Source organism: Dendrobates tinctorius, unplaced genomic scaffold, assembly GCF_039654945.1.
Source record: "Dendrobates tinctorius isolate UK_male_01 unplaced genomic scaffold, ASM3965494v1 ptg000028l, whole genome shotgun sequence".
NCBI classification, from domain to species: domain Eukaryota; kingdom Metazoa; phylum Chordata; class Amphibia; order Anura; family Dendrobatidae; genus Dendrobates; species Dendrobates tinctorius.
Genome location: NW_027361696.1, coordinates 64,454,614 through 64,479,221, shown reverse-complemented (window position 1 = coordinate 64,479,221; position 24,608 = coordinate 64,454,614). Strand labels below are relative to the sequence as shown.

Genomic DNA, 24,608 nt, shown 5'->3' with positions numbered 1-24,608 from the left:
TCTAGGAATCCTTTAGGCTCGGCTCTTCATTTTATTCCAATCTCTACATCTTTAAGGCTGTGTGCCCACGTAGCGATTTTTAAGCGTTTTTGCCGCGATTTTCGGCGCGAAAACGGTTAAAAATCGTGTACAGAACGCACCCCATGCATTCCTATGGCATTCCGCACATGCTGTGCTAATGCTGCGCTTTCTTCCGTGGCGGAATCGCATCGCGGAAAAAATCGCAGCATGCTCATTCTTTTGTGCGGCATCGCAAAGAATTGCCGCGATTCCGCACCCATTGGAATGCATGAGAATCTCTTACTTCCCACATGTGGCTATGCCCACCATGCGGGAAGTTAAGCGTCTCATGTGCGGTTGGTACCCACGGTGTGGAGGAGAGGAGACTGTCCTCTAGGCCCTGGGTACCATACCCCTGTAAAAAAAGAATAAAAAATAAAAAATCGGGGTATATTTACCTTCCGACGTCCCGCGCTGCGTTCCCGGGCCTCAGCGTTTCCAGTAATGCCTTGCGGCAAGGTCCTGTGATGACGTAGTCTCGCGTGACTAGTGGTCTCGCGAGATCGCTATAGTAACGCGAGACTACGTCATCACAGGTCTCGCAAGGCATTACTGGGAACGCTGAGGCCCGGGATGGCAGCGCGGGACGCCGGAAGGTAAATATACACCGATTTTTTAATTTTTTTTAGCATTTTTACATTCTATCTTTTACTATTGAGGCCGCATAGGCGGCCTCAATAGTAAAAACCTGGTCACACTTGTCAAACACTATGTTTGACGAGTGTGACCAACCTGTCAATCACTTTCCAAGCGATGCTTCAAATCGCTTGGAAAGTGCTTTAATATCGCACACGAAAATCGCGGCAAAATTGCGATCATAATAGCGGCAAAATCGCGCGATTTCTGGGAAGGAGTCCGGTTTTTAGTGAGCGTTTTAACACGCACCATGGGCACATAGCCTGAAAGTACGATCTAAGAAATATTAAATTATTAACTTGATCAGCAAAGACCATGAAGAGGAAAAAATATATAAATACCCGACTGAAAAAATGCAAAAGAAAAGTTTGTATCTACCCCAAATTGCTATAATTAAAACCATTAGCCTGGCCACGCAAAATACAAGACTTCACACAGCTCTATCGAAGGAAAAAAACAAATGTTATAGACTTTGGAAAATGGTGATGTAAAGTGAAAAAAAAACACCAATTTTTTTTAAATGTCACTGCACAAATAAAAAAAGAACGTTACCTGTTTGATATTGCTTTAATGGTACTGATCTGGATAATCACTCCATTTTTAGATTACTATGAACGTCATAAAAACAAAACTCAAAAAAATGAGTTGCACAATTTCAACAATTTTTTTTCCTGTTTTCCAACAGAACATACTTTATCTTACTCGGATCAATGATCACTCAAGATGCAGTGATAACACCGAAAGTCAATAGGAGAATAGCTATGGGGAACTCAACAATGAAGTCACTGGACAAAGTCTTCAAATCGAGGAATGAAGACATGGCTCATATGTAGGGGGTGAAGTAAGACGTCCCCTTAAGATCACTCCTTTAAGAAGTTCTATGTATATATGTTGTTATTTGATGTGTATAATGCTAAAGGTACTGCTACACGAGTACGTGTATTACCCCCTGACTCACTGGTACTGCCACATTATATATGTGTTACCATGCTGTAAAGATTGTAATATATTGCGTTGTATTATGTTCTGTATATTAATGTAGAGATTAGGGTAAGCCAGTGCATCCTTTGGGGTCATTATAGGATGGCACTATTAGTATAGAGTTCCTAGATATGGGTAATCGTAGTTCTGTAGTGGGCCACTAGATGGGGGTATACTAGTGGGTCTTGTTAGGTATAGCTATAGGAAGTTCACATAGGGTTAGGATATACGAACAGGTCAGAAGGGCGATCACGCCCAAAGTGTCCACAAGGGCTCTAAGCCCAGGACGCCATAGCAGCGACGCAACATTTTGAAGAAGAAAAGCACGGGTACAGTCAGACGGGTGCTCGATAAGACCGGAGCACCCGGGAGATTGCAGTTTATGAGAGCAGCAGGAACATGAAGGAATACATGGTCCAATAGTTGCACAGGGCGCAGAATACTCACCATGTTGCAGATCTTAAATAGGGCTGAAGCTTGCAAATCCAGGGTGAAACGGATGAACTAGATCCCCTATGTCTTGAGGTCCTACAGAAGTGATGCTGCGGTACCACCTAGGGCGTTACTACCCCGTAATGTGCGTGAGGCCAAAGAAAGCAGGAAAGGCAAAGTTCAGGAGGAATGTTCAGGAGGAAAGTTCAGGAGGAATGCTGTGTGGACTGTAATGTAACTGATCTGTCCGGGACCGTTGAAGAGAAAAGTAAAATCGTTTGGTTGGCATCTGAACCGGAATCTGTGTCCATTCTTTCTACCATGTGCACAGAAGCTGAGTGTGCAGGAGTTGGGTCACACCGCATTGAAATTCCTGATGGTGAACCAGAACCCCGAACAGGTACGCCAGTAGAAGCTGACAATTTTTCTGTGGGAAGAGGCCGGGACACCAAAGCCCTGGTGTCCTTGGCCACAACTACTGTCCTGGCTCCTTCTTACACGTACATAGTCTGGTCTTTTCCATAGTAACTTATGGATGCAATACCTGGGCAATAAAGAAACAAGACAGAAGAAGAATTGATGCCTTTGAAATGTGGTGCTGGAGAAGGATGTTATCAATACCATGGATGGTAAGAAGAACAAATAAATCAATCTTGGAACAAATCAAGCCAGACATGTCACTGGAAGCAAGAATCACTAAGCTACGACTTGTCTACTTTGGACTCATCATAGGAAGAGAGCAATCATTGGAGAAGGACATGATGGTCAAAGAATAGAGGGAACAAGGCAAAGAGGAAGACCAGCAACCAATGGTTAAATACTATCAGGATAATGGCAGAGAAAACCCTGGTGGACCTATCTAGGCTGCACAAGATTGATCTTCCTACATAACGTTCATCCATCAGGTTGCCATGGCTCGGGATCGAGCCAAAGGCCGTTAATAATAATATCAATAATAATAATAAATTTCCAATACTTAGAATAGTATCATTCAAAACTTTAACAAACAGGCCCTCTTAAATCTATGTGGACATGAACGGAAAAAAACGAAATGGAAAAAGAGAAAATCACCATGGCGGGAAAGTGTAATGAAGGACTTTTTTGGTTTCAGAACAGAAGGTAGAATGTAGCAGAATATCATATTTATCTGCTGTAACAAGATGTTATTATGTTCTGGATTCTTTTACGAATTCAGTTACCCACATTACATAACTTCCATTTTTTTATCTGTCCAGAAAAAAAAAATGTATCAGGCGGCTTAATGTTTGCCGACCTAACGCTTCTTATCTGTTCAAACATGTTCAGCAAAGAGACGCAGACAGGAAGTCAAAGGCCAGAGAGGGTCTTGATATCGATAGGTTAATGGGGATTTAAAAAGGTTGTCTCAGAGATGTTAATTAAAAAATGTTTACCCAGCCGCCGCACTAAATATCAGGCCGAAACGCGTTGTGTACTCATGTATCGCCAGAGCTTAGCACGTTGGATTTGATAAAGAGGAGTCTGGAGTTCTAGGTAACTGCATGGATAGCAATTCCAGAATGTTATAAGTAGGAGATATATGCAAAAATTTGACATTCCCTATAGGTGTTTGAGAAGTGATTTTTTTATGGTAGTGATTTTTACGCCGTTTCTCGCTGCTACTTTAGATTGATGAATGGCTCAATGCGGCACTTTTTATTAACTTTATTGAAAAGCAGCCTCAGTGCAGCACATGTAGATAATCAACCCATGCTTTTGTCACAACCGTGTCCATGGGCTGTAACTGGTAGTCCTATTCCCTTAACCCCTTTACGTCACCACTTGGGATTTTCCATTTTTGCGTTTTCATTTTCTGCTCCCCTTCTTCACAGAGCCATAATTTTTTTATTTTTCCATCAATATGGCTGCGTGAAGGCTTGCTTTTTTGCGGGAAGAGTTGTACTTCGGAATGACACCATTCCTTTCACCATATAATGTACTGGAAAATGGGGAAAAAAATTCCAAGTGCGGTGAAATTGTAAACAAAGTGCAATTCCACAATTGTTTGTTTTTTTTTTTTTACCATGACCATGTTCACCAAAAGCTAAAACTGACCTGCCATTATGATTCTCAAATCAAAATTTGTTAAAAAAAAAAAGGCGTCATTTTCCGAGACCTATAGTGTCTCCATTTTTCAGGATCTGGGACTGAGTGAGGGCTTACATTTTGTGCACCAAGCTGACTTTTTTATTGATACCATTTTGGTGTAGATACGATCTTTTGATCGCTCGTTATTGCACTTTATTTCAATGTAGTGGCGACAAAAAAAACCTTAATTCTGGTGATTTGATTTTTTTTTCTCACTACGCCGTTTACCGATCGGATGAATTCTTGTCATATTTTGATAGATCGAGAAAATCTGAACGCGACAATACCAAATATGTGTTTTTTTATTGTTTTATTTTGAATGGGGCAAAAGGAGGGTGATTTGAACTTTTATACTTAAAAAAATTATATTTTTTTAAATTATTTTTTACTTTTTACTGTGTTCAGTAGTCACCTTAGGAGACTTGAGGCTGCGATCTTCTGATCACTTGTGCTACAGCAGAAATGCAGCCCTGATGCGTGTAGCAGAAATGATCATCTGCTATGAATGCCGGCCACTGTGCGACGCTCATAGCAGCTCTGCAATGACAAGCACAGGGGTCTCCTTCAGACCCCCAGTTGTCATGCCAACCCACCGTCGCCCCGCCGCGATCATGTGACAGGGCGCCGATGGGTGTGGTTTGTGACACTCTTCCGACGTGCTCATGTTAAACGCCGCCATCAGAGATTGACAGTGGCATTTAACATGTTAACAGTTGTGGATCAGATCAGCTGTCATGTGATGGGAAAGATTCGGGCTCCGTGCAGGAGCCCGCATCAAAAGGGGGATACACGACCTATACGTCATAGGTCATGAAGGGGCTAAAGGGAATCTATCCCCAGGTTTCTTTTTCCATCTAATCTGAGAGCAGCACAATGTAGGGACATAGACCATGATTTCAGTGATGAGTCACTTACTGGGCTGCTTGTTGTAGTTGTGATAAAATCACTGTTTTATCAGCAGGAGATTATCACTAGAGGACTAGTAAACCTGATGCTAGGTAGTCCAACCACGCCCCCTCCACTGATTGGCAGGTTTCTACCTATGCACTATGTAAAGCATAAAGCAGTGGTGTGGGTGGGGTTATACACAGCCCAGCAGATCTGCAGCAGGTACAGTTTTATCAAAACTGCAGAAAGCAGCCCAGTAAGTGACACATCGCTGCAATTAGGGTCTCTCTCTCCACGTCATGCTGCTTTCAGTTTAGATGAAAGAAAACCTGGTGACAGATTCCCTTTAAATGTTACCAAGCTACAATGCCAAAAACTAGCCTACAGGCAACAGTGCAGCCGAATTTGGATACAATGTAAAAAAAAGTGCAAAACATATCCAACCACATTTGCCAAGTGTATGCTCAAGGGACCATCTATGGTTTCAGCAAATCAGTCTCAGTCTGGTGCTACTTCCCTCTAGCATCTGTTTTGACAAATAGATATCTCGATTTTTATGGTTTTGCCCTTCAGTGATTTTCCAAACTATTTTAATTCAGAATCTAGTTATTCATTGTTACTGCAGATTGTGGCTTTGGTGCTGTCAGCAAAGACGTCGCAAGGGACCAGGTCACATAGAAGTGTGCTGCTGTTGGAACAGCAGAGTACACCCCGGACATTTTTTGGCTCCTTATGCCTTGGAGGGAAGGACTTTACCAGCAAAGTTTTTATTGTTCTTTATAGTCCAAATATATTGTTATCTTAGATCTAATAAAGGGGAGTAACAAGAACCCAGGGGCACCATTGCCAAACACAAATAGGGGTCCCACCACGGACATCTTCAATAGCAAGTGCACAACGTGAAAGTTATCTGAATAGTTTAATCCTTTTTATCTGTGTCATGTATCTTTCCATAATACACAGAGATAATGCACACAGTGATGTCACAGTAAGGCAGTAATGCACACAGTGATGCTACAGTACAGGCAGTAATGCACACAGTGATGTCACAGTACAGGCAGTAATGCACATAGTGATATAACAGTACAGGTAGTAATGCACATAGTGATGTAACAGTACAGGAAGTAATGCATAGTGACATTACAGTACTGGTAGTAATGCACACAGTGATGTAACAGTACAGGAAGTAATGCACAGAGTGATGTCACAGTAAGGCTGTAGTGCACACAGGGATGCCACAGTACAGGCAGTAATGCACACAATGATGCTACAGTACAGGCAGTAATGCACACAGTGATGTCACAGTACAGGCAGTAATGCACATAGTGATGTAGCAGTACAGGAAGTAATGCATAGTGACATTACAGTACCGGTAGTAATGCACACAGTGATGTAACAATACAGGAAGTAATGCATAGTGACATTACAGTACTGGTAGTAATGCACACAGTGATGTAACAGTACAGGAAGTAATGCACAGAGTGATGTCACAGTAAGGCTGTAGTGCACACAGTGATGCCACACTACAGGCAGTAATGCACACAGCGATGCCACAGTACAGGCAGTAATGCACACAGTGATGCCACAGTACAGGTAGTAATACATAGTGATATTACAGTATCGGTAGTAATGCACACAGTGATGTAACAGTACGGGCGCTACTGCTCTGAACATCACTGAAAATCTTTGGTTAGACCTCAAAATAGCAGAGGATGGACGATGCCCCAGGAATCTCACAGAGCTGGGAGAATTCTCCAAGGAAGAATGGATGAAAATCCCTCAAACAAGAAATGAAAGATTGTGATACCTGCAAAAGGGGGTCTAACTAGGTATTATCTATGCAGGGTGTCCAAACTTTTGCATTGGCACATTTTTCTTTTTGTAGTTTTTAAAATGTAAAATATAACCATAATAATTCTTTTTCAGCCTAAAATACAAAGGAAATGTGTGATCTGTAACTTTAGGCCTCAGATCATTTTGATTTCAATTTGCTTAACTGTTCACAATGACAGAAATTTTGATCAGCGGTGCCCAAACTTTTACATGATGCCACTGTAGCTGCTGCCACGTTTACCTGAAGACCTCTGTTGTCAGCCTCGATCTATAGTGACCAACACAGTGGACTGGCATTGTGGTTAGTGTAGGTGCACGGTAGTTCCCAATGATGTGTCTCACGTGCCTGTTACTACGATGCCCAATCCCTACAGTACATATCCATAGTCCTGATCGTTGGACTGTTTTTATTTTTTACCAAGTTGCCACATATTGACATAACTGTATCTGTTTATCAAACCAAGGAGCTGGAACATCCCATAATATGTCCACCTAAGCTCTGGAAATGGCCATCACTTTTCCACCCACCTCTTAGTCCTTCCTTTACATGTTTCCCTTTTTGCTACTTTCTTTTGTCTTTTCTCCAGTTCCTTTATTGTTCCTTCTACAGTCCTATTGGATGTCCCACCACTCCTGACCTTAGATGGACCAGGATTGATATGACTTATCAATTGCCCAGAGTGATCTTCAATCGATGAAATAAGAGGAAGAGGACATGTTAAAATCCAGCTCATTCCTTGTTCTGCCAACATCTGCCACCACTGGACAGTTGATCAGATCAGAGTGTGACTGCACTGACACTGTGGTCTCCTCCAGCGTCAGGAGCAGGGATTACGTTTAGGCCGTGCTCGCTGTCAGAAAATGAGCTCTGTCAATCAATATCAGCGACAATGCTGAAAATCAGAGGAACGGTGCACTAAGCCATCGGCCATGCCAAGGGGGCATCAAAGCCTTCTGATTTATTATATTACTGGTATGATTATTTATAGGGGCTAAGACCCCCATATAAATGTATAAGTAGCTGAATTGGCACTTTGTGGGTAAGTGACTTCCTCTAACAACATATGTTCTATAGAATTAACTTGATTTTTATGGTTTCACCCTTGAATGACTTTTCAAAATATCACAGCAGAAACTCTAGTTATTAATTTCAATAATTTTTGGTGCTTGTGCACGTGCTTGGAATGTCTCATACTGCCATAAACTTTCTTCCTTGGAAACTAAAACAAATGCATCAACAATTCAGTAATGTTTATTAACCTCTTATTGACCAAGCCAATTTTGACAATTCTGACCACTATCACATGTTAGGGCAAGTTAGGATAGGATATGGGTTGAACTAGATGGACTTAAAGTCTCCCTTCAACCTTAATTACTATGTTACTATGTTACTATGTTACTTTATGAGGTTTAATACGTTGCTTGGCGACTACCTAGGGGAGAGGGAGTCTTTTACACAAGATGCCTCCCAGCTATTGTCTGAGGGCTGTCTTGCAGGTGCACTACATTATACTAAATACCTCTCAGCAAATGGCTGAGCGCATTCAGTATATGCACTCGCTGCCCCTTTAAGAACAGGGGAGAGTGCGCACGCGGGTACTAGGCGAGCCGCCAGGAATTGCAGCGCACACACAAGGAAGCAGGAAGGACACACTGGGAGACCACGCCGCAAGGCTGGGTTGGTGAGTAAGCCAGCGTCCCTGCATGGAGAGGGAAGGAACACCGAGCAGGGACGCCGGCAGTAGTGCTACACATAGTAGTTATCTGACAAAAACCCACTGCATCTGGAGGAGAGAAGGTTCTTTCACCCACATAGAAGAGGACTCTTTACTGTTAGGGCAGTGAGAATCTGGAATTCCTTGCCTGAGGAGATGATGATGGCAAACTCAGCCGAGGGGTTCAAGAGAGGCCTGGATGTCTTCCTGGAGCATAACACTATTGTATCTTACAGTGATTAGGTTCTTTAGAAGGACGTAGATCTGGGGATTTATTCTGATGGAATATAGGCTGAACTGGATGGATAAATGTCTTTTTTCGACCTTGCTAACTATGTTACTATGTTAATATGCAGGTGCGGTCTGGCCTGGCGGGGTACCGGGGAATCCCCCGGTGGGCCCCCCCTTGGCTGTGGGAAGCGCGTCCCGATTGATAGTGGCATGTGTGCGCCCGGCGTATGACGTCAGTTTCATGTGACGGGCGCACACATCCACCGCTGGCCTCTGCTATGTCGGCGGCCATTTTGCAATGAGCGCGCCGGCAGCCGACCTGCAGAGGAGGAGGAGGTCGCCACCGCTGGGAGCGCAGGCAGGTGAGAGTGAAAGATTTTTTTTTCTTCTCTCTCTCTCGGGAGGGGGGGGCCTGGAAGGTTGCACATAACGGGGGGGGGCCCTGGAAGGATGCACATAACAGGGGGGGCCCCTGGAAGGATGCACATATGCACATAACATGGGGGGGCCTGGAAGGATGCACATAATGGGGGGAGCCTGGATGGATGCACATAACCGGGGGGCTGGATGGATGCACATAACAGGGGGGCCTGGAAAAATGCCCATAACAGGGGGGGCCTGGATGGATGCAAATAACGGGGGGGGGGGCCTGGATGGATGCACATAACGGTGGGGGGGCCTGGATGGATGAACATAACGGCTGGGGCTTGGATAGATGCACATAACGGGGGGGCCTGGATGAATGCAAATAACGGGGGAGGGGGGCCTGGATGGATGCACATAACGGTGGGGGGCCCTGGATGGATGCACATAATGGGGGGGGCCTGGATGGATGCACATAACGGGGGGGCCTGGATGGATGCACATAACGGGGGGGGGGCCTGGATGGATGCACATAATGGGGGGCCTGGATGGATGCAAATAACGTTGGGGGGGCTGGATGGATGCACATACAGGGGATGGGGTGGTGGATGGATGCATATACGGGGGGGGCCTAGTTGGATGCACATACGGGGGGGGCTAGTTGGATGCACATAACGGGGGGGCCTGGATGGATGCACATAACGGGGGGAGCCTGGATGGATGCACATACAGGGGATGGGGGGGTGGATGGATGCACATACAGGGGGAGGCCTGGTTGGATGCCCATACAGGGGATGGGGGGGCTGGATGGATGCCCATACAGGGGGGAGCCTGGAAGGTTGCACATATAGGGTATGGGGGCCCCCCTTGACTGTGGGAAGGAGCCACCCAGAGGAGGAGAAGTTAAAAACTGAAAAAAAAAAAAAAGAGCGGGGGCCCTTTAAAAGAGCAGGGGGCGCGCATGCAGCGTTCATTAAACATGGATGTGGAAACCACAAAAACACGACCAAAAGATCCTTTATCTTAATATAAATGTTTCTTTATTAGAAAGGACATAAAGGACAAGAAGGCAGACATGTGCAAAATGCAATCAAAAGTGCAAGTAGTGCCTGAAGACCGCCTGGACCAACACCAGACACAGAGGAAAGGTAGAGAGATATACAAATCTAATATACAAGAGGCATATAGTGTGTTGAGGGCAGATAGAGGCCAAAATTTAAAGTATATCACAGAATTGCCCAGGAAACCTATATCACCTCAAAAGAGGCGCCAAATATAAGTAAGTATCCATGATTATGTGTATATATAGGGGGAATCACTACCTATATCCTGTGAAGTACACAACTAACCTCCTATCCACTATTACCGTGGGCCCCCATGTAGACTGAGCCGAGAAGGAAATCCTTCTCATACAAGGCTAAACTGTTACACATCCATAGGGGAGGAAACCCATGCCCCCTGAGGAAGGAGCAATCGGCTCCGAAACGCGCGTTGGGGTGACCCCTGGACCACCTGGGCATTTGAGGACTGCATTGAGGTATGTTGGGGGTGGTTTCCTCCCCTATGGATGTGTAACAGTTTAGCCTTGTATGAGAAGGATTTCCTTCTCGGCTCAGTCTACATGGGGGCCCACGGTAATAGTGGATAGGAGGTTAGTTGTGTACTTCACAGGATATAGGTAGTGATTCCCCCTATATATACACATAATCATGGATACTTACTTATATTTGGCGCCTCTTTTGAGGTGATATAGGTTTCCTGGGCAATTCTGTGATATACTTTAAATTTTGGCCTCTATCTGCCCTCAACACACTATATGCCTCTTGTATATTAGATTTGTATATCTCTCTACCTTTCCTCTGTGTCTGGTGTTGGTCCAGGCGGTCTTCAGGCACTACTTGCACTTTTGATTGCATTTTGCACATGTCTGCCTTCTTGTCCTTTATGTCCTTTCTAATAAAGAAACATTTATATTAAGATAAAGGATCTTTTGGTCGTGTTTTTGTGGTTTCCACATCCATGTTTAATGTATATTAGCGACTGATCCATGACGGTTCTATATCTGGGCACCAGTGTGTTATGATTTTATACTTAATATGCTCATATACACCTTGGTTATTGTATTTTGTCAATGCAGCGTTCATTACCTGAACCGCTGCGGTGCGCGTCCCGATTGATAGCGGCATGTGTGCGCCCGGCGTGTATAATGTCACTGGTATTACCTGTACACTGACACTATATAGAGAGTTCCTGTGTATAATGTCAGCAGTGATTACTGCATTACCTGTACACTGACACTATATACAGAGCTCCTGTGTATAATGTCACTGGTGATCACTGTATTACCTGTACGCTGACACTTTATACAGAGGTACTGTGTATAATGTCACTGGTGGTAATAAGTGTTGTTAGTATTGTGGTTTGTATTCATAATCAGTATTGTAGTATTCGGTCACTATGTGGAGGTAATTTGTGGTCTGGTCACGGTGTGGCAGTATTTCTCCTTGTATGTGGTATTATTTGGTCCATATATGCTGGTAATATGTCATATTATTCGGTCACTATGTGGTGGTAATATGTGGTCTGGTCATGGTGTGGTGGTATTTGTCCCTTGTATGTAGTATTATTCGGTCTTCATGTGGTCTGATCATTGTGTTTTGGTATTTCTTCCTGTATGTGGTGGTATTGGTCTTGGTATAGTGGATTGTGATGTGTATGGCAGTCATTTGTTCTCTCTGATATTATTTAGGAGAAGATTCTTTATTTCAACTAGAGATTAAATACTGTGTACACAGCGGCAGAGATGCACTTACAGGGGGTTTCCTGTGGAAAAAAGTAATCTTCTCTCCATAGGATAAGTGATAACGTATTGATTGGTGGGGGTCTGACTACTTGGACCCATTCAGCAAAATGTGGAACTTTTTATACCCATTAGACTGGAGTGGCATATCCGACTTGACCACTGATCCATTCTTTCCCTCAGTGGCTGCACTTGTGTTTTTTCTAGACGCTCCAAAGAGAATGAACGGAGCTGCGGTCAGCTATCCCGCTTGCCGCTCCATTTTAAAAAGGTGATAAGTGTCCTATCAACGATAAAACTTCAGTGCAGTTTCTAATGGTCAGACCTAAGCGATCACCTATCCTGTGGAGCCCATGAATTGGTGATAACTTGTTCTAACCAAAGAACCTCATTAATGTAAGCTACTGTAATTATACATCCCAGTTATGGGGGCACACAGTAGATGTGCAGGAGCCGCCTGTGTTTTACAGTCGATTCTCCACTATAATGGGGATAACGACTGACAGATATTTGTATATATAGCTGTAGGGTGGGCCCCTAGAGTCCATTCCCCTGGTGGGCCCCAGACACCCCAGTCCGACCCTGTTAATATGTTACACTTGTGAGGGCACAATGAATCCATAAGGCTATTCCTACCTTCATAATCAATTATTATTACTCCTCTGTAGCTCACATAAAAAATAAGCAACCTTAGAAAGAAAATCGTACAGTTTCGGGTCTACAGCTCATCTGAAGGACTATGTATGTCTATAGTAACAGACTGTAATCTGACGGCAGGTTTAGTGCCTACAAGGATCAGTTTACGGAGTACTGGGTCTGTACGGAGTCCAGTTTGCAGGGCTATCCTGGCAAAATTGGGTCTGTTGGCCAGTACGTCATAGAATAAGTGTTGTACACCTAGAGAAGCCTATCACTTGGGCTTTTCCTATCCCTGGCATGATCACATCACTGCAGTGATCAGTGCAGCTGGGATTTCCACAGTGAGATCAGGCGCTGCTTCAGTCATTGGTTGCAGTCACCAGTGGGAAGTCATTAGGGAGGGAAACATTTTCAGTAATTGAAACTGAAACTGGTGAGAGCTGAAGCCATTGCAAACAGCAGTGACATATTCAGGTAAGCAGAACCGGTGTATGATATTAAGTGTACACCATACCCTAAATGTAACCGAAGGGTCTACACAAGTTAGGGGGGCAGTAGAAATTAGGACAGATCAGCTCTGTATACTTGTTCTCATTGATTGCACCCTACCATGACCAGTATGGCTGGATTCAGACTGGTTCTTAAAAAGACCCGTATTATTATATTTATGCTACTGGAATGATTGATTTGATTATTTTCATTCAATTATTACAAAAGGATAATTCTTACTGTCCCATTCATTACTACATTTGCAATTTGTTGATTTTTTGGTATTTTGCTCCTTTTTTGTCATTTGCACAAACTTCATTTTTCCATTTGCCCCTTTTTTTTAACCCTCCGTCAGGCGCAATAGATCTGACAGGCACACAGTAATTAGTTTCACTTCTCTCTCCTTGCCCACTTATTAGAAAACCCCACCCCTCCTAGTTATCTCCTGACTCTACAGGCTCTGTGAAACCTGATATCACAGTGACTCAGCAGACCTTCTAATGAGCAGATATCAACACTTTGGCTTCTCAGGCACATTGCGCCTGATTTCAACACAAATTGAAAGGTTAGTATTTTCTTTTTTCATTCATCACGATTGTGTATTTAGCTTGTTTTATGAAGGATTAATGCTAAGTTAGTGTACATAAGTACTGTTTTCTTAGACAAAAGGAGGGTGGCTTCTAAGGCACATTGCGCCCTAACACATACTCTTTCTCTCTTGCTTCAGATTTTCTGCTGCAATGGCCAGAAAACAGTATGATTCATCTAAACCCCTTCATTTAGAAGAAATGAAGATTTTTTTGTTAGAAGATGATGAGGAAGAACCAGCAGTAACTGAGGATTTAGAGGAATCTAGTGACATTTCATCTGAAGATGAGGTAGCAGAATGTAACACTGATTCTGGAACAGAGCAGGATGGTGATGACACGGATACAGAGGAAACAGACACAGATCTAGCTTATTATTTGGGCAAAGATAAAAATACAAAGTGGAACAAAAAGGCACCCAAGAACAAACAGCGCAGAGAATCCCACAATATTATTACACACCTTCCTGGAGTTATTGGAAGTGCTAGAAAAGCTAAAACTGCAGTGGAATTTTGGAGTAATCTAATTACAGATAGCATGTTGGAAACTATTGTTCGGTTCACTAACCAGTATATTGACACAATCAAAGAGCAATTCTCCAGAGAGAGGGACATCACAAACACTGATGTGATTGAACTCAAGGCATTTATTGGCTTGTTATACCTAGCTGGTGCTTTCAGAGCAAATAGGCAAAGTTTGGAGGAGCTGTGGGGGACAGACGGTGATGGCATCGAAAAATTCAGCCTTGTGATGAATCTGAAACGATTCAAAGTCCTGATCCGTTGCCTCCGTTTCGATGATCTTCTGCTGCAATTGAAACCACTGAAGATGAGTAGAAAATAATTAAGTAACATCTAAGTGCAATATCCTTTAAGTTTTTTTCCATAATTTTATATTTAAGCAATAGTTAAGTAAAGATAACTGGAGCCTATTTGGCGGTACTACCGAAAAGTGGTACTTTTAGTTTTAATAAGTTTATGGTTAATAAATGTTTTTTTTTGCATCTGATTTGGTGTAATCTCTTTTAATACATTCCTATGAAGGTCACTGACTACTTCTATAGTCCTGAAATTGAAATATGTAGCTACTATAGGTGGTTTTCTGACCTGTGCTTGTCAGGCACATTGCGCATGAACTGAGGAGAATCTATATTGCGCCTGACGGAGGGTTAGGTCAAGGTTTCCAGATATTGTCGTCTGAGTAATCATTTGCACAATTCACTGATGTTTTTTTTGTGCCAAATTCATCAAAACGTCGCTTGCGATTCATGAATTTTGCTAAAGTAAAAAATGTCTTGGTTTTTTTTTTTTTTGGGGGGGGGGGGGGAGGGGGTCTGTACCCATTTTTGCAATTTTGTTTAAGCAAAAAGTTGCATGTTTTTTAAAATTTTCAAAAATGGTAAAAAAATGAATAAATTCTAGTGTACATAAAATCACTCTGGGGGGAAGGGGGGACTTGAGTACTTCTGAGCCAAAGTTTGAGATTTTTTTTTAAAAAGTCTCACACTGGTAACTCCCTCTTTCATTCAGGGCTCATACTCACTTGCGAGAGACTCGCACGATTCTCGTGTGAGTCTCTTGCATGAAAACCTGGCACAGCCATCAGCACTCGGACTGGAGCGTGCGGTTACATGTACTTCTATGCAGTCACCCCCTCCGGCCTGAGTGCCGGCGGCAGTGCCAGGTTTCCATGCGAGAGACTCACACGAGAATCGTGCGAGTCTCTCACAAGTGAGTATGAGCCCGTAGAATGATTTCTGCAGTCAGATTCTCAACAAGATCAATGTCTGCCCCCTAGATCTTAACGGTGACAGGACAATTGTGTACAAGATAATTGTGTACGGACTATTGTGTACAGACAATTGTGTACAGACAATTGTGTACAGGCCAATTGTGTACAATGACAATTGTGTACAAGGCAATTGTGTACAAGGCGATTGCCCTGTACACAATTGTCCTTGTACACAATTGTCCTTGTACACAATTGTCCTTGGACACAATTGTCCTTGTACACAATTGGCCTTGGACACAATTGGCCTGTACACAATTTTCTGTACACAATTGTCCGTACACAATTATCTTGTACACAATTGTCATGGAACCATTATGGGGTGTCTAAACCAATCCCCTTTAAATAATGAAGAAGAATTTAAGTAAAGCAAGAGTGACGCCCTTTCCTGCCTTTGTCAGAGAAGTCTGGGCATTGGTCTTGGATTGGCATACATCAAATTTGATGACACCTATCTTTCATATTCCTAGATCTACAGTAAGGAAAGAGGAAAATCCTTAGGGTGTGAATCACTTAAGGGTACGTGCACACGCTGCGGATTGCAGTGCAGATTTGGCCACGTGGATTTTGTGAAATCCGCAGGTAAATCTGCAGGTCCAAAGACCTGCGGTTTTACCTGCGGATTGCTCTGCGGTTTTGCCCTGCGGTTTTTCATCTCCACAATGGAGGAGATGGCAAACCGCAGGGGAATCCGCAGAAAGAATTGGCATGTCAATTCTTTCTGCGGTTTCAAAACCGCAGAAAAACCGCGCCGAAAAATTTACACTGCGGTTTTTTATTCCCATAGGGAATAATGGTACTGTACACCGCAGCAAAAACTGCTGCGGACCCGCAGCGGCCAAAACCGCTGCGGAACCGCAGCAGAATCCGCAGCGTGTGCACACACCCTAATACCGGCCATTTACAAATAATAGTAGCTATCTCCCACTCCGCTCACTGTTAGGCTGGAGTCACACTAACCTGCGCATAATACGGTCAGTATTTTACATGCGTAATACGGATGAATGACCCCTAAACAGTGCTCCGTATGTCATCCGTAATCAAGGTGTGGTCGCGTATTTTGCGCATGTCTGCATCCGTATGTAATCCGTATGGCGAGATTTTCTCGCCGCCTTGCAAAATGGACATATAATGGAGCCCTATGACAGGGTTTATAAGGCCGGTTTCACACTAGCGCATTTTCAACGCGCGCACGGCCGGGGGTAGCTCCGCCCCCGATCCGGCTCTCTGCCCGGCGTGCCCGCCCCTTCCTTGTAGCGCCGCCTCCTAGCGGACAGCGGCGCCTGCGATCGGCGCACCCTATCTTTAGCATAGGGTGCGCCGATCGTGCGCAGGCCGTGCGCTAGTTGCGCTTTGACCTGCGCTGCGCACTTTTGACGGTGCGCCGTGCGCGCCAAAATCAAACTTTTCGGATTTTGGCGCGCACGGCGCACCGTCAAAAGTGCGCAGCGCAGGTCAAAGCGCAACTAGCGCACGGCCTGCGCACGATCGGCGCACCCTATGCTAAAGATAGGGTGCGCCGATCGCAGGCGCCGCTGTCCGCTAGGAGGCGGCGCTACAAGGAAGGGGCGGGCACGCCGGGCAGAGAGCCGGATCGGGGGCGGAGCTACCCCCGGCCGTGCGCGCGTTGAAAATGCGCTAGTGTGAAACCGGCCTTACACAAACCAAAGAATAGATATAGACTCATAGAATGCATATATATATATATATAATGTGTATTCTATGTGTCTATATCTATTCTTTCGTTTCTTTATTAAACCTGTCAGTGTGAGTTTACTGTACAGCGCACTGAATTGCCGGCTTTGCTAAAAGGCACCGGGTGCGTATTTCTCGCAAGTCACATGTGTGGTTCGTGTGTAATCCGTATTTTTTGCGCACCCATAGACTTGCATTTGCGTATTACGGGCGTAGTACGCTGACAATCGCAGCATGCTGCGAGTGGCACGGAGCGTAGAATACGGATGAGAAATATACGCCTGGTGCGAGGGACCCCATAGAGAATCATTGGTCCGTGTGTAATGCGTGCTTTTAGCGCCTCTCTCTCGGCCGTATTCCTCGCCAGTGTGACCCCGGCCTTAGGCCTCTTTCAGACTTCAGTTGTTTGACGTCAGTTGCAAACCGCGAAAGTGTGAAAAAAAGGATCCAATTCCGTTTTGCAATAAACGGATGCCACCTGATCCGTTTTTTGGATGGATCCGCTGCAGCCGCTAAGTACTTGAAATTTAAAGGAACCGATCTCTGGAAAAGGATCCGATCTCTGGAAAAGGATAGAGAGAGATTAAAATAGCGGTCCACCGCTGGAAAAAAGTTACATTGTCCGTCGGCAATGGACGCTAAAATTCAAACGGATCCGTCAAAAACGGATGCAACGGACGACCATCAGTCAAAATCCGCCGCTAATGCAAGTCTATGGGGATTTGCCAAAAAAATGGCGGATCCGTTTTTTATAAAACCGGTGGATTTTGACTGACGTCAAATAACTAAAGTGTGAAACAGGCTTTACGGGATACAAATGGTTTCCTGTCCAGCTTCCTTTAAAGGGAATCTGTCTCCCCATTTTTGCTCTATTTGCTCTATGAGCTGTGGCCACAGCCATCAGGGGCTTATCTACAACATTCTGTAATGCTGTAGATAAGCTCCCGATGTAACCTGAAAGATAAGAAAAAAAAAAAAAATTATACTCACCGGGAGGCATGGGTGGGTGCGGTGGCTGTCGCGGTCCAGTCTGGCGCCTCCCATCTTCTAGCGATGATGTCATCCTCCTTACTTCTGCTGCGTCTCCTACAAAGGCGTACTTTATATGCCCTATTGAGGGCAGAGTAAAGTACTGCAGTGCGCAGGCGCCGTGAAAGGTCAGAGGTCCGGCGCCTGCGCACTGCAGTACTTTACTCTGCCCTCAACAGGGTGGCCCCTAGCATTGAGCTTATTTGACATTTTTAGAAAGCTATTTCGTACCTCGCCATTATCTTTCACAATACGTATAACCCTGAGGAAGTGGCAGTGAGGGGAGCATATTAGATGGGTGGCTGCTCTTAAATATCAGCCAGTTATTCCTGTCTATAGGCTTAACTTAGAGACTGGTGTTCAAATAAGACTCCTTCAAAGTCTTTAGAATGTATAAGGACTGTATATGTTCCTTTGACCAAACAAGTTTAAATTTAAAAAATGGATAGGTCATCAATATCATTTCACCAGCACCCCCTCTGATAAGCTTTTTGCTCTGGTGACACCATATATAAACTATTTGAACAATGCTGCTGAGCCAAGGAACAAATTACAGCTGATTGGTTGGGGTTTTGGATGTCGAAACCCTACTGTTCTGTGCCCGGACAACACATTTAAAACGTAAAAATCCAAAAGTTGACATGAAGTCCCTTACTGATGAGACAGACATTATCTATGCACCTTCACCACATCAGAACATTGCTGAAGTGGTGGGACACATAGACAAAGCCCTCCTCCAGGGCACTCAAAACAATGTTAGCATGGTATTATATCGGTACCCATAGTGGTACCCTGCAATAGGAGATAGAAGTTGTCTATAAACAAAATCAGGCAATTCCTTCATGTGTTACAGCTGTAGAACAGCCATGAAACATGCAGCTGTGGGGACTCATATTTTTCAAGCACGCCGAAGACACTCGGTTAGCACCCGAGCATGCTCAGATAACGCCTTAGCCGAACACGTTCGCTCATCACTAATAAACATATGTTTTAACCCCTTTCTGTCATGTGACTTACTATCCCGTCCATGTGCCCTGGGACTTAATTCCCAGGGACGGGATAGTACGTCATAGCGATCAGCGGCGCCCACGTGGTGAGCGCCGCTGATAGCGGCCGGGTGTCAGCTGATTATCACAGCTGACACCCAGCACAATGTGTCATGGGCGGTCACGGACCGCCCCGACACGATAACCCCTTGCACACCACGATCAAACACGATCGCGGTGTACCGGGGGTTAAAGGGAAGCATCGGCAGGGAGGGGGCTCCCTCCGTGCTTCCCTGAGTCCCCCATAGCAGCGCAATGTGCAGCTCTGCTGCGGGGGGCTCTTTCCCTGCAGGTCCCCGGATCCAAGATGGTGACGGGGACTTTCGGAGGCTTGCAGGGAGCTGGCTTCCTCAGTGCCTGCAAAGCGCAGACAAGGAGGAAACCTGCACACTGCCTGTGACAGATTGCTGATCTGTGACAGATCAGCGATCTGTCACAGGACAGTGATGTCCCACCTGGGACAATGTAATAAAGTTAAAAAAAAAAGTGTAAAAATAATTTTAAAAAAATCGCTAAATAAATTAAAAAAAAAATATTCCCTAATAAATTAATTTTTTGGAAATAAAAAAAAAAACAATAAGCACACATATTTGGTATCGCCGCGTCCGTAACGACCCGCCCTATAAAACTTTCCAATTAGTTAACCCTTTTAGCGAACCCCTTAAAAAATAAAAATAAAAAACGAAGCAAAAAATAATGATTTATTATCATACCGCTGAACAAAAAGTGCAATAACGTGCGATCAAAAAGACGCATATAAATATCCATGGTACCGCTGAAAACGTCATCTTGTCCGCAAAAAATGAGCCACCACACAGCATCATCAGAGAAAAAATAAAAAAGTTATAGCTCACAGAATAAAGCGATACAAAAATAATTATTTTTTATATAAAATTGTTTTCATTGCATAAAACCGCCAAAACATAAAAAAAGACCTAAATGAGGTATCGCTGTAACCGTACTGACCCAAAGAATAAAACCGCTTTATCGATTTTACCGCAGGCGGAACGGTGTAAACGCACCCCCCAAAAGAAATTCATGAAATGCTGGTTTTTGTTCATTCTGCGTCCCAAAAATCGGAATAAAAAGCGATCAAAAGATGTCACGTGCCCGAACATGATACCAATAAAAGCGTCAACTCGTCCCGCAAAAAATAAGACCTCACATGACTCGGTGGGTCAAAATATGGAAAAATTATAGCTCTCAATATGTGGTGATGCAAAAACTATTTTTACAATAAAAAGCGTCTTTTAGTGTGCGACAGCTGCCAATTATAAAAACCGCCATAAATAGTAAATCAAACCTCCCGTTATCACCCCCTTAGTTAGGGAAAAATAATAAAATTAAAAAATGTATTTATTTCCATTTTCCCGTTAGGGCTTGGGTAAGGGCTAGGGTTAGGGCTGAGATTAGGGCTAGGGGTGTGTTGGGGTTAGGGTTGGAGTTATAATTGGGGGGTTTCCGCTGTTTGGGCACATCAGGTGCTCTCCAAACGCAACATGGCATCTGATCTCAATTCCAGCCAATTCTGCGTTGAAAAAGTCAAATGGTGCTCCTTCCCTTCCAAGATCTGCCATGCGCCCAAACAGTGTTTTACCCCCACATGTGGGGTATCAGCGTACTCAGGACAAATTGCAAAACAACTTTTGGGGTCCAATTTCTCCTGTTACCCTTAGGAAAATAAAAAATTGGGGGCAAAAATATCATTTTTGTGGAAAAAAATGATTTTTTTATTTTCACGCCTGGGCGTTATAAACTTCTGTGAAGCACTTGGGGGTTCAAAGTGCTCACCAAACATCTAGATAAGTTCCGTGGGGGGTCTAGTTTCCAAAATGGGGTCACTTGTGGGGAGTTTCAATAGTTTAGGTACATAAGAGGCTCTCCAAACGCACGACACCCGCAGAACATTCCATCAAAGTCTGCATTCCAAAACGTCACTACTTCCCTTCCGAGCCCCGACGTGTGCCCATACAGTAGTTTTCTCCCACATATGAGGTATCAGTGTACTCAGGACAAATTGGACAACAACTTTTGGGGTCCAATTTCTCCTGGTACCCTTGGGAAAATAAAAAAATGGGGACTAAAAGATCAAGGTTTTTGAAAAAATAAGATTTTTTTATTTTCACGCCCGGTCGTTATAAACGTCTGTGAAGCACTGGGGGGTTCAAAGTTCTCACCACACATCTAGATAAGTTCCTTGGGGGCTCTAGTTTCCAAAATGGTGTCATTTCTGGGGGGTTTCCACTGTTTTGGTACATCAGGGGTTTTCCAATCGCGACATGGTGTCCGATCTCAATTCCAGCCAAAAAAGTCAAATGGCGATGCTTCCCTTCTGAGCTCTTCCATGCGCCCAAATAGTCGTTTACACCCACATATGGGGTATCAGCGTACTCAGAACAAATTGCACAATAACTTTTAGGGTTCTGCTACCCTTGGGAATATAAAAATTGTGGGTGAAAAGATCATTTTTGTGGAAAAAATATGATTTTTTAATTGTACCGCTGTACGTCATAAACTTCTGTGAAGCCCTTGTTGGTTCAAAGTTCTCACCACATATCTAGATAAGTTCCTTGTGGGGTCTAGTTTCCAAAATGGGGTCACTTGTGGGGGGTTTCCACTGTTTAGGTACATCAGGGGCTCTCCAAACGTGACATGGCGTCCGATCTGAATTCTAGCCAATTTTGCATTGAAAAAGTCAAACTGCACTCCTTCCCTTCTGAGCTCTGCCATGCGCCGAAACAGTGGTTCCCCCCCACATATCAGGTATCAGCGTACTCAGGACAAACTGCACAATAACTTTTGCAGTCCAACTTCTCCTTTTACCCTTGGTAAAATAAAAAAAATTGAACCTGAAGTATTTTTTTTGTGAAAAAAAGTTAAATGTTCATTTTTTTTTAAAATATTCAAAAAATTCCTGTGAAGCACCTAAAGGGTTAATAAACTTCTTGAATGTGGTTTTGAGCACCTTAAGAGGTGCAGTTTTTAGAATGTTGTCACTTTTGGGTATTTTCTATCATATAGACCCCCCCAAGTGGCTTCAAATGTGATGTGGTCCGTAAAAATAAAATGTTGTTGCAAAAATGAGAAATCGCTGGTCAACTTTTAACCCTTATAACTTCCTAAGAAAAAAAAATTTGGGTTCCAAAATTGTGCTGATGTAAATTAAACATGTGGGAAATGTTACTTATTAAGTTTTTTGTGTGCCGTATCTCTGTGATTTAAGGGCAAAAAAATCCAAAGTTGGAAAATTGCGTAATTTTCAAAATTTTCGCCAAATTTCCGTTTTTTTCACAAATAAACGCAAGTTATATGAATGAAATTTTACCACTAACATGAAGTACAATATGTCACGAGAAAACATTGTCAGAATCACTAGGATCAATGGAAGCGTTCCAGAGTTATAACCTCATAAAGGGACAGTGGTCAGAATTGTAAAAATTGGCCCGGTCATGTACGTGCAAACCACCCTTGGGGGTTAAGGGGTTAATCCTCTTACAGTGGACTAAAGTGTAAAAAAAGGGTTTAAAATATTTTTTTTTTAGATCAGCAGAGAACTTGTGCAGACTACATTCTGTGTTCCTGCTAAAATACGGACATTTTATGGCTCTTCCATTCCTGTTCAAATTACTGGTTCCAGTACTGCAACCATTTTTCCTTCATTTTTATCATTCCAAAAAGAGGGCAAAAATGGAAAAAAAAATACTGGGCATGTGAAAAGAGTCTTATATTTTATAGATTACTATAATATTTACCTGTTTATGGGAAATCTGCTCACTATTGTAGCTCCTTTTTGGAGAATTATCAATGGAAAATCTGCTAACTTATGCAAGTATAAATTACTGTTCTTGTTATTACTGCATAGCATGATTAATATATCACTGAAAAGTTGAAAAGTCAGGAAAAACTGAAGTATAGCAGTCAAAATTAATAAGGGTGGTCACAAGGTTTTACCTTAAGGGGGCAGTCAGAGGTACCAGAGTCAGTGACACCTCTTCTGCAAAGGTGTCAGTCCAACACCAAAACCTAGGGCAGGAGCACAGCAGAAGAAGCAGAGATTGGTCAGCTGTATTAGCAGTGCTAGGATAGAAGGAGGAGGGGTTTTCCATTGCATGTCTGTGTTGGAAGAGGCAGGGTCCACCAGGGGATTCCCTAGCTCTCCAGTGGGCCAGACTCATAAAAGCCAAGTATTTCAGAGTACAGCTAAATATCTAAATATGCATGTGAAAGAGCTGTCTCGTTTAGTTTTCAAATACTAATTTCATGAATAAGCCAGGTAAGAAACCAGCTTACAAACTGCATTATTCTCTCTGGAGGACCCCACACATCTGTGCAGTTCAGAGACCATCCATTGGTCCGGTCCGATGGGTGTCGCGGTCCAGTCCAGCGCCTCCCATCTTCATACAATGCCGTCCTCTTCCCTTCCTGTAGTAGCTCCGGCGCAGGCGCACTGCTCTGCCCTGTTGAGGGGCAGAGCAGAGTACTGCAGTGCGCAGGTGCCGGGAGAGATCTGGCGCTTGCGCACTGCAGTATTCTACTCTGCCCTCAACAGGGCAGAGCAGTGCGCCTGCGCTGGAACCACGACAGGAAGGGAAGAAGAGGACGGTATCGTATGAAAATGGGAGGAGCCAGACCAGACCGCGACACCCATCGGACCGGACCGCCCCCTCCGGTGAGTATAATCTAACGTGTTTTTCTTATCTTTCAGGTTACATCAAGGGCTTATCTACAGCATTACAGAATGCTGTAGATAAGCCCCTGATGTCAATGCCGGCAGCTGATAGGGAGTAAAAAGGGTGACAGATTCCCTTTAAAGTCCTCCTCTTAATAACTGTAAATTATAAAACCACTAGCTGAAGAGCCCGGTGCTGCCCGGGTATAATAACTAACTACGATTAGTTATAGCAAATTATAATGATTATATCTATATATACTGTATATAAAGATGAGTGTAGAGCCCCTCCCACGCCGCATAGCCACACTCACTATAATATCCCACATTGTACCGTCAGCCAGAGCCACCGGACTACTACCCCTAATATCCCACATCATCCCATCAGCCAGGGCCACCGGACTACTACCCCTAATATCCCACATCATCCCGTCGGCCAGAGCCACCGGACTACTACCCCTAATATCACATCATCCCATCACAGCCACCAGACAACTACCCCTAATATCCCACATCATCCCATCACAGCCACCAGACTACTACCCCTACTATCTCACATCATCCCGTCAGCCAGAGCCACCGGACTACTACCCCTAATATTCCACATCGTCCCATCAGAGC

General features: G+C 43.9%; 2 protein-coding genes across 2 annotated transcripts in view; both read left to right on the top strand.

Moving 5' to 3' along the window:
- Positions 1–13,016: 13,016 nt before the first annotated feature.
- LOC141085466 (interferon regulatory factor 3-like) overlaps positions 13,017–24,608 on the top strand; it is a 51,506-nt gene continuing 39,914 nt past the window's right edge. The window contains exon 1 of the mRNA XM_073570851.1: positions 13,017–13,158. The gene's annotated coding sequence lies outside the window, so the exon portion shown is untranslated. The remainder of the gene's footprint in view (positions 13,159–24,608) is intronic.
- On the top strand, positions 13,524–14,762 carry LOC141084938 (uncharacterized). Its single transcript, XM_073569884.1, has 2 exons — positions 13,524–13,738; positions 13,901–14,762. Exons 1-2 carry the CDS (start codon positions 13,674–13,676, stop codon positions 14,601–14,603), a joined length of 768 nt encoding a protein of 255 aa, XP_073425985.1. The 5' UTR covers positions 13,524–13,673; the 3' UTR covers positions 14,604–14,762.